The 9,585-nt window shown below is 30.1% G+C and overlaps 1 protein-coding gene across 1 annotated transcript; it reads left to right on the plus strand.

Moving 5' to 3' along the window:
* The first annotated feature begins 1,809 nt into the window (after positions 1-1,809).
* Positions 1,810-4,264, plus strand: LOC127103172 (nudix hydrolase 4). Its single transcript, XM_051040468.1, has 5 exons — positions 1,810-2,125; positions 2,724-2,823; positions 2,918-3,001; positions 3,107-3,235; positions 3,739-4,264. Exons 1-5 carry the CDS (start codon positions 1,842-1,844, stop codon positions 3,832-3,834), a joined length of 693 nt encoding a protein of 230 aa, XP_050896425.1. The 5' UTR covers positions 1,810-1,841; the 3' UTR covers positions 3,835-4,264.
* The last annotated feature ends 5,321 nt before the right edge of the window (positions 4,265-9,585 follow it).

Genomic DNA, 9,585 nt, shown 5'->3' on the forward strand with positions numbered 1-9,585 from the left:
GAATAATTGGTAGGAACTTGATTTTCATAGACTTGGATGAATTATGGAATTTATGTATTGCAGGTATGAATCCTAAGATAATTCTTGTTCTTAAAGTTGCTAGTATTTTCTTGATCAACTGTTTTGTCGGCTAGAAACATGGCTTGCTTCAACAACAAAATTACTCATTTCTATGCCATAATTTCCAACATTTTGGCTCAAATAATGTTAAATGGTAACAACTATGTATCAACAACTACTTCATCTATGCATGATTTCTCTCTTATTAAGGCCTTAAATGTTACTATTCATCCTCATCGAACTCCTACAATTAAGGAGGTCATTTCGAACCCGCATATTCTTAACTGGATCAAGTGCAATTGTGACGGTGCATTCACCATCTCCCCCTGCCACTAGTTCATAAGGTATATTTAAGGATAACAAAGGTGATTTTATTTTGGCTTTTGCTGAAAATATTCTTTAGAATTGCTCTTTGCATGCTGAATTTTATACCGTCATACGAGCTATTAAGGTTGCAAAGGACAAACACTCATTAACGAACTCTTGTCTCATGATTATTGCAAATATGCATTTATACATTTTTTACACACACACATACACACACGCATCTCTCTCTCTCTATCTATCTATCTATCTATCTATCTATCTATATATATATATATATATATATATATATATATATATATATATATATATATATATATATATATATATATATATATATATATATATAATTGATTTGCAGATTTTTTTCTGCTAATATAGATCTCATAATTAATTCTCTCACTTTTTAATTTCTTATCTTTGACTATTATGACTGATTTTATAAAAGAATAGACTTGATTTACTTTTTTTTTATACTCCACTTTTTGTGTGGGTCTTGACCTAATCCCCCTTTATTTTATGTGCATATTTTTTCTTTCAATATATTAATATTTTATTAAAAAAAGTTAATAGTTTATTTTTAAAATTTTAACAATAAACATGACAATAATTGATCAAATTAATAAATTTCTTAATAATATTAGAAAATATATAGAATTTCAATACCAAAATTGATTAAAAAAATGACAATAATTATATATTTATAAATGAAAAAGCCAAAATTTATAAATTAATTAAAAACAAAAATTTTAAATTTTAAAATAAAATATTTAAATTTTAAAATTAATAAAAAATAATCAAAACTTAAATTAAATATATATCTTACAAAAGACATGCATACATAATATTAAAAGAATTTAGTTGAAATATACAAATTTAGTTGAAATACACTGACAATTTTTTTTATACAATTAATTAATCACAAACGTTGGATATTATGAAAAATTTGACTTTTATTATAATCACTTATAAAATAATAATACAAACGAATATGGTGATGAATTGACCATTTTTATATCTGTAATTACAAGTTTTTTGTTGGGAGAATGTTATTTTTAACTAAAAAATAATAAATCAGAATTAAAATTAAATCTATATTCTACATAAGATATAGATAAGATTAAAAAGGAATTACAAGTCTTTATTTGTTGAGGAATGTTCTTTTTTCAATGAAAATTGAGTTGTTGCAACAAAAACAAAACAAAAAGAACAAAAAATAATAAAACGTTTACTTTCAATAAAAGTGCGTGAATAAACGCACTGGTCCATGCGGGTATTATTTCTTTGAACGTAACAGTAACTTCCAAACACAGCTGTTAAAAAAAAAACAAGTTCCACGCGCATCTGTCAAAATAAAAATACAAATTCCACGCGCAGACACGTGTTCAGGAACAGGTAGATACATATATATCCAACATCGTTCGTTGGTTTAAAACACAACACAAATTCATTCATTCATGTCTGTTTCTTCCGCTTCTTCTTCATCATCTTCTCAAAATCATAATTTTCTTCTCATTCTCTCTTTCATTTTTCACATCAACAAAAAAAACAACAAAAACGTTGTAATGGGTCTTTTACTTTCAAGGAGTTTGGCTTGCAAGTTCTTTTACCCTTTGCTTTTTTCTAAGGATGTTCATAATGATTTCTTTCCTCAACAATTGGAAAACATGATCAGTTTGGTCTCTCCTCGAACTGGAAGACATTTGCAGCGATATGAAAAAGGGTGTCGCCAAGTTGTGGGGTGTGTTTCTCTATCTCTTTTTTCTTTCTCTTGTGATTTGTTCTTTTGGGGTTTCTTAAAAATTGGATTTTTAATGTTTGGAGTTGAATATAATGAACAGATTTTGAAAATTTTGAAAATTTTAAGGTTTTTGTCTATTGTGCTTTTAATGTTAGGAATTGAGGATGGTTGACAAATATTGACAATTTTAAGGGTTTTTCTCAATTGGGGTTTCTTAAAATTTGAATTTTTAATGCTTGGAATTGAAGATGATTGATAATTTTAAGGGGCTTTCTCAATTGGGGTTTCTTAAATTTTGAATTTTTAATGTTTGGAATTGAGGATGATTGACAATTTTAAAAGGGTTTTTCTCATTTGAGGATGATTGAAAATTTTAAGGGTTTTCTCAATTGGGTTTTAATTCTTAATGATTTCAAAGTGTGCCCTTCTATTTGATTATTGAATCATTTGAAGGAAAAGGAAAATAAAAATATTTTATTTTAACAAAAAATTAATTTTTTTTTTTTTAATTCAATTTGAATTTGACTTTATTGTTGTTTGATGTATATGAATTGAATTGTTAATCTGACTTTTTATTGTGTTTTTTTTAAATGAACAGATGCATACCTTACAGATACAAAAGCAATGGAACCCAAGAAAATGAAATAGAAGTTCTTTTGATTAGTGCTCAAAAGGGTAGTGGAATGCAATTCCCAAAGGTATTGTTTGTTTCTTCCTCAAAAACTTATTTTCAAACTTTCAAACTTTTTATTGTTTGTGTTTCTAACATGTTCTTTGTTGTTTTGGTCTCAGGGTGGTTGGGAAAGTGATGAATCCATGGAACAAGCTGCTTTGAGAGAAACCATAGAAGAAGCTGGGGTTATTGGAAGTGTTGAAGTAAGTACTTGAAATCACTTTTATTTGCAATCACTTTTTTTTAATCAAATAATTTGTCCTTTGATTCTTACTTTATTTGTGTGTATTTGGTTGTTTTTCTTGCAGAGTAATTTGGGTAAATGGTATTATAAGAGCAAAAGGCAACCCATTATGCATGAAGGATACATGTTTCCTTTGCTTGTTAGCAAGGAGTTGGATAATTGGCCAGAAATGAACTTAAGAAAAAGAAAATGGGTAAGTGTATATTCATCTTCCTAATTACAATATCCTAATCACGATTTTTCACAATTGCACCGCGATTCATGATATTGCAGAGAATCACACTCAAATTCAACTTTCGCAACCTCAATCAATTTCACCGAACCTTGAGGTTGCAATCAAATCACAATTTAGAATCTGTATTTATTAAAGTCAAGCGATTTTAATAATATCTAATGCTTATGATTGATTGATTTGACTTTCTAAAAAAAGTAACTCCATCCCGACCTTATTTTTAAAAAAAGTTCATTTTATAAATAAATTGAATAATCAATGTATCTGATCTATATACGATTATAATTCAAATACACTCATTATTTGATATATCTAAGTGAACTTTCTTTTTATAAAAAAAGATAGCGGGAGAATTACCCTGACGGTGCATATGAATTAAATTTATCTTTAATCTATTTTTTTAATCAAGTGGCGTTTTATAAATTTGTGTCCTAAAGTTTTTTTTTTCCATTTGTATGATGCAGTTGAGTGTGGATGAAGCAAAAGAAATATGCCCATATGCATGGATGAAGGAAGCTTTAGATGAATTGGTTAGTAGACAAACAACCAATTCAATCTAAGTTTTTTAGGTTATAAAATCATAGGCATTCTCTTCTCTCTTGCTTTTGGAATCTACAAAGTGGTAGAACGGGAGCACTTAAAAGACATTTGGACATAGAAAATGAAATCAAAAATCAAGAATTGGGAAATTGTGCAACACAAGAGTTTGTCAATTTGTTGTCCCTTTGGATTTGTTCATGTCTTCAAATTTGCATGTGAGTTGGCAAGATCAGCAGCAAGTTATGAGTTGTTAGAGTGTAGTTGAGATCTAACTATAGAAAATCTTTGTAGATGTACAAAAGGGTGGGTCAATTCATTCATTATTTCATTCAATTCATTCTTTGGCAATGTATGTAATAAGCTATAAGCTATGTGTAATACTACACTCTTCTAATTTGCTGTTGAAGACTATAATTGGTTTCTATTGCTATCTCACTTTGATTTGCCACATTTTTGTTCTTTTGTTTGAAATTATACTTTTGAAACTATACAAGACTATATTACTTTGATCGGCATCATCATGTTTGGATTGAAGTAACATGATGAGATGAGATGAACTGGATTAAGTTTATGCTTGATTGAATTGATAGATAAAAGATGGAGTGGAACTTAACATGCATTCTGTTTTGGTTTGGACACATTGCTCTAAAACCATGAAATCTCTAGTGGCTTCATAGGAAGATAGCCGACTATCATAATTGTTATTCGTGTCCTTAAATTTGATATCAGTGCACAACTAAATAAACTATTCTACACAACTATCAATTAAACTGGTTTAATAGATTATCTTTAATTTATAGATTATCTTTAATCTTATTCCCTTTGATTTAGGAGAAATTTATTCTATTTTTTTAAATAATCATGTTTTCAAAATAAATTTCAAAATAATTATTTTTCAAAAAAAATACCAAACTAATCATCTTTCAAAACAAGTGGTGTAGTCAAATCCATTCGCGCATTCATATAGGTCAGGTGATTGCATGTGATACAGATTCTCTAGGAAAATGCGTCAGAGAAAGTGGGTTACTGTGTACAAAAGTTGATATGATAGTGAGTTACTGTGTACAAAAGTTGATATGATAAGACAGTAACCAAAGACAGTGGTTACTGTATGCAAAAATTGTATGTATGCGCATCACAGACAATGGTCTATGTACAAAAGTTGTATAAATGAGTTAATAGATCTGATAGCATCTTTTGTCGGTGAATTTTTTTTGTTTGAAACACAATGAGTTTTTTTTTTTGAAAATATAATTATTTTAAAATTTATTTTGAAAAATATAGTTATTTTAAAAAAACTCAATTTAAATTTATTCAATTATATCATAAAATATTAAAAAATGGAATTGAATTTTTGTATTACATTCTACTATGTATTCTCCATTTTATATTGTTCATCTAAACGTATAAATATTCATACAGAACCTTTACTCTAATTTGATGATATATATATATATATATATATATATATATATATATAATGGAGATTTTGATTCCTTTTACAAAATGGAGATCAGATGATGTATACTTGTCTATAAGTTCCACAAGCATAAGTAGTTCCACTACTTTTCCAAAGTGAAGAAAAAGACAAGATTATTGTTAAAAGTGTTTTATCTTGTATACCAATTTTTGTATTCAAAATTGTAAAGTTATTCTATTGAAACTTCTTTTTTTCCCATCAAAGTAAAAGCCACTTTTCATCTTAAAAAGGAAAAGAAAATAATTTTGATGCTATCAAACTATTAATAGTCTTTGTGGCAAACAAAAAAGAAAACGGCTATATATGTTAGGTGAGTTGCAGCTGTTCACACAAAAGAAAATGAGTTTTTTATTTTTATTTTTTTAATAACAAAAGAAAATGATTGAGATTTGAGAAGATATACTCCCTACCTACATCCTTAAGCATGTATTTGGTCCAAATTTTGACATACATCAATTTTTTTATATCTTAATTTAAAGGAAGTGTTTAGTTTCACACTTCTTATTGACATATTAAATGTAGTTTAAGTATATCTATACACATTTTTTAAGAAAATGGTTGAATATAATAACTTTTATGATAAAATAAATTTTGTTGACTAAAATCATTTATTAATAAAGTAATTAGTTGACTAAAATACATTTATTAATAAAGTAATTAGTTGACTAAAATATATCTATATGAGGATTAAAATGTAATAAATAAAGATTATAAGTAGAAGTGAGTAATTAAATTTATATTAAAAGATATTTTGATTTCTAAATTAGAAAATGTGTCAATCGATAACATACGAGTAAATTGATTGTATGATCGTATTCAAAGGTAAAACCGTTATTTCTATAATGGTTTTATTAGGTGGTTGTTATCTCTACTAAAGAGATCTTGAGGGATTATTGATGGATAAATGTGGACACCTCAGCTCAAGGCCTCGCCTTTGGATATATGTTTTATACTTTGAAGTGTGAACTTTCTTAGTTATATATTATGTACTATGAAGTGTGAACTTTCTTTGATTCATGATTTGTGATATATTTTTGAGTTGGACTACTTAGACTCATACCATTTGTAAATAAAGTAAATAAAGAGTCATGTTCAAGCAAGGTTATATGTGTTCTTATTATCATCCAACTATGTAAAATACAATGTTTATTTACTTTGGATGGTAAGGTTGACTTTTGTTGAAGATGGAAAGTTGAGTGATAAATATGTAGAAGGTTTGATATCCACTCAGTAGAATACTAGCTATATTAGTATTTGTTGTTTAAAAAAATATGATACAAACTTTTACACAAAGTATATTGTTTTTCATTGAACTATACTTAAATCTCTTAAGTAGTCTCAAATATTATCTATTATCCTTGTCTGTCTATTATTTAAGGTATTAAGCATAATGGTTGAGAAAGATTCATAAGATAACAATGTTCGTTATCTGTGTCTTTCAGTGTGTTGTTTTAGGATTACAATTGTAACTACCTAAAGATTTTTTGCCATGGATGTAAATATTGGGAATTAAATTTGACTTGAAGAATTATGGAGCTCTATGTAAAAAAAAATAATGTTCACTCACACTTTTCTTTATCTTTAGGTTTCTATATCTAGTTTTACCGATTGAGAAATCACTCTCTGGTGGCGGGAACAACCGTCAACATACCGTGGATGTGTTTACTAGATAATAATCAACCACGATCCTTACTAGATAATAATCAACCACGATCCAAATCAAATATCACACAAAAACCACAACAGAAAACACAAAAATCATTAGTTGAGGCCTTAAACAATGTATGTGACATACTTCTTAGCCAACTCCCCAAACTGTGCTTTAAAGGGGAAAGATTGAAAACATCAATCCCGGAGGAGGAGTATTTGGCAGGGTTAGGGACATGCAAACATAATATACATGGACGAATTATTTAGTCAAAGGGTTCCACACCGCTAACGGTCGTTACCCAACGGGATAAATTAAAGCTGCATTGGAAAAAACTAAAGCAAATGGGGTGTGATGTCACTAGGAAAAAGGTTCTACGAATTCACCTTTTCAACTATTGAAGATGTTATAAGTGTTCGGTCCATAGGTTTCTAGTCCTTGAACCCTGGTTTTCTCAAACTTTTTGTTTGGACTAGGGATTTCAACCATATAATACAAAAGCATTCAACAGCTCAAATCTGGGTCCGTTTTATGGGCTTGCACAAGAATATTGAAGGCCTAAAATCCTCTTTGTAATTGCAAGCAACATTGAAACACCCATTTGCAGGGATATTGTTACTAATAAACCTAATGTTGATCATACTTTTGCACATTTTATGAGAGTTTTGGTGGATATTGATCTAACACAGGAGTTAAAATACAAAGTGCTAGTGAAAAGGAAAGGCTTCACTTTCTTCAGGGAAATTGAGTATGATACCATGCCAAAATTTTGCGTACACTGATAAGTATGGCAAATAAATATGGACTCGGCCGCCCCGACCCAAATCTAACAGAGAAAACTCAATTTAATTGGGGGCGGGTGCAGGAAAAATCCAGTTATGGGGGCGGGGGCGGAGGATGCTAGTACCCTCCCCGCACCTACCACCGCCTCGCCCCTCTTATTAAATTTAATTTATCACTCTTATTTTTAATAATTTTATTACTCATTTATGTAAGAACAAATTTAGTTCTACAATGTATCTCTAAGATTTTGATGATAACAAAGGATGAAACAAAAAATGGTACCCTAACGAAATTTTTCTAAGTGTGCAGGACTTTGATCAAAACAATCAGATAAACAATCATCAGATACAAAATCAAGCGCTAAGACACTATTCAGAAGATACGTGACCAGAAGGCTCTGACTCTGATCCAACGCAGGCTCTAGCAAAAACTAAAGAAGTCAGACACTCTAAAAGAGAAGAACGGACCCAGACTCTGAATACGTACACTCTGAAGAAGTCAAATAAAGAGAAACTCAGATGAAGTCAGATACAACATTCTCTGAAGTCTAATATTGCTAAATAAATACTCTGACTACCGGATTCATTGATTCAAGAAAACTTAACCTTGAAGAAACTTGCTTATAGAAAGAAACTATTTTTAGAAGGAAGTTATGACGCTCCTAATACTGCTTTGGAAAGAACAAGGAGATTAATGACGTTAATCATTCTTCAATGACCAAGATTCTGTCATTAACATCACCCAACAGTCTTCTCATTCTCCTATAAAAAGGATGGAACGCTTCACAATAATAACACCTGAGACGCACAAGAATACACTACTTCCATCAGTCTTGACTTTCATTCTCTCACGAGCTGCTGCTCTAATGTGAGAACATTTCTTGTTATTATCTTTTGTAATATCTGCTTACTGTTAGAAGCATTATTCATTATTGTAATCATATAATTGCTAAGATATTTCCTCAAGTGACTCTGTGAAGTCTGAATACTTGAGAGGGATAAGGGATTATTTCTCTTAGACGGTTGTTTGTGTAATCTTTCAAGACTAGTGGATTAAGTCCTTTTTGAAGGCGAAATCACCTTGGCCGGGTGGACTGGAGTAGCTTTGAATTTCAAGCAAACAAGTATAAAATTCTGTGTTGAATTCCTGTTTATTCTGTGTGTGTCCAAATTCTTAAAAGTTTCATTTTCCTAAAACAATTCAAACCCCCCTTTCTTGTTTTTCTCTACCTTTAATTGGTATCATAGATTCGGCTTTGTTATTGATTTTCTAATCAAACACTTAACGATGTAGAGAGATCTAACGCGAGAAAAACACTATGGCCAACACCAATGAAAGAGATAGTTACAATGTTAAACCTCTAATCTTTGATGGAGAAAAATTTGATTACTGGAAAGATAGAATTGAAAGTTTCTTTCTGGGATATGATGCTGATCTATGGGACATCATCACAATCGGCTACACACCTCCAGTGTCTAACGCTGGCGTTGCTATTGCAAGAAGTAAAATGACAGATGATCAGAAGCGCGACTTCAAAAACCATCACAAAGCCAGAACGATACTGTTGAATGCCATTTCCTACAATGAGTATGAAAAGATCACCAACAGGGAAACATCTAAAGAAATACTTGACTCCCTGAGGATGACTCGAGAAGGAAATTCTCAAGTCAAATAGACAAAGGCTCTTGCTCTAATTCAGAAGTACGAAGCCTTCAAGATGGAGGACGATGAAGCTATAAAGGTAATGTTTTCTAGATTTCAAACTCTAATTGCAGGACTCAAAGTTCTGGACAAGGGCTACACAACTGCAGATCATGTCAAAAAGATAGTCAGAAGTTTGCCAAAGAAGTGGAGACCAAT

Source organism: Lathyrus oleraceus, chromosome 1, assembly GCF_024323335.1.
Source record: "Lathyrus oleraceus cultivar Zhongwan6 chromosome 1, CAAS_Psat_ZW6_1.0, whole genome shotgun sequence".
Classification (NCBI taxonomy): Eukaryota; Viridiplantae; Streptophyta; class Magnoliopsida; order Fabales; family Fabaceae; genus Lathyrus; species Lathyrus oleraceus.

Coding starts and splice junctions, on each gene's coding strand:
- LOC127103172 (XM_051040468.1), top strand. CDS start 1,842: ATGTCTGTTTCTTCCGCTTCTTCTTCATCATCTTCTCAAAATCATAAT. Junction 2,126..2,723: donor GGGTGTCGCCAAGTTGTGGG/GTGTGTTTCTCT, acceptor TTAAATGAACAG/ATGCATACCTTACAGATACA. Junction 3,236..3,738: donor ACTTAAGAAAAAGAAAATGG/GTAAGTGTATAT, acceptor TGTATGATGCAG/TTGAGTGTGGATGAAGCAAA.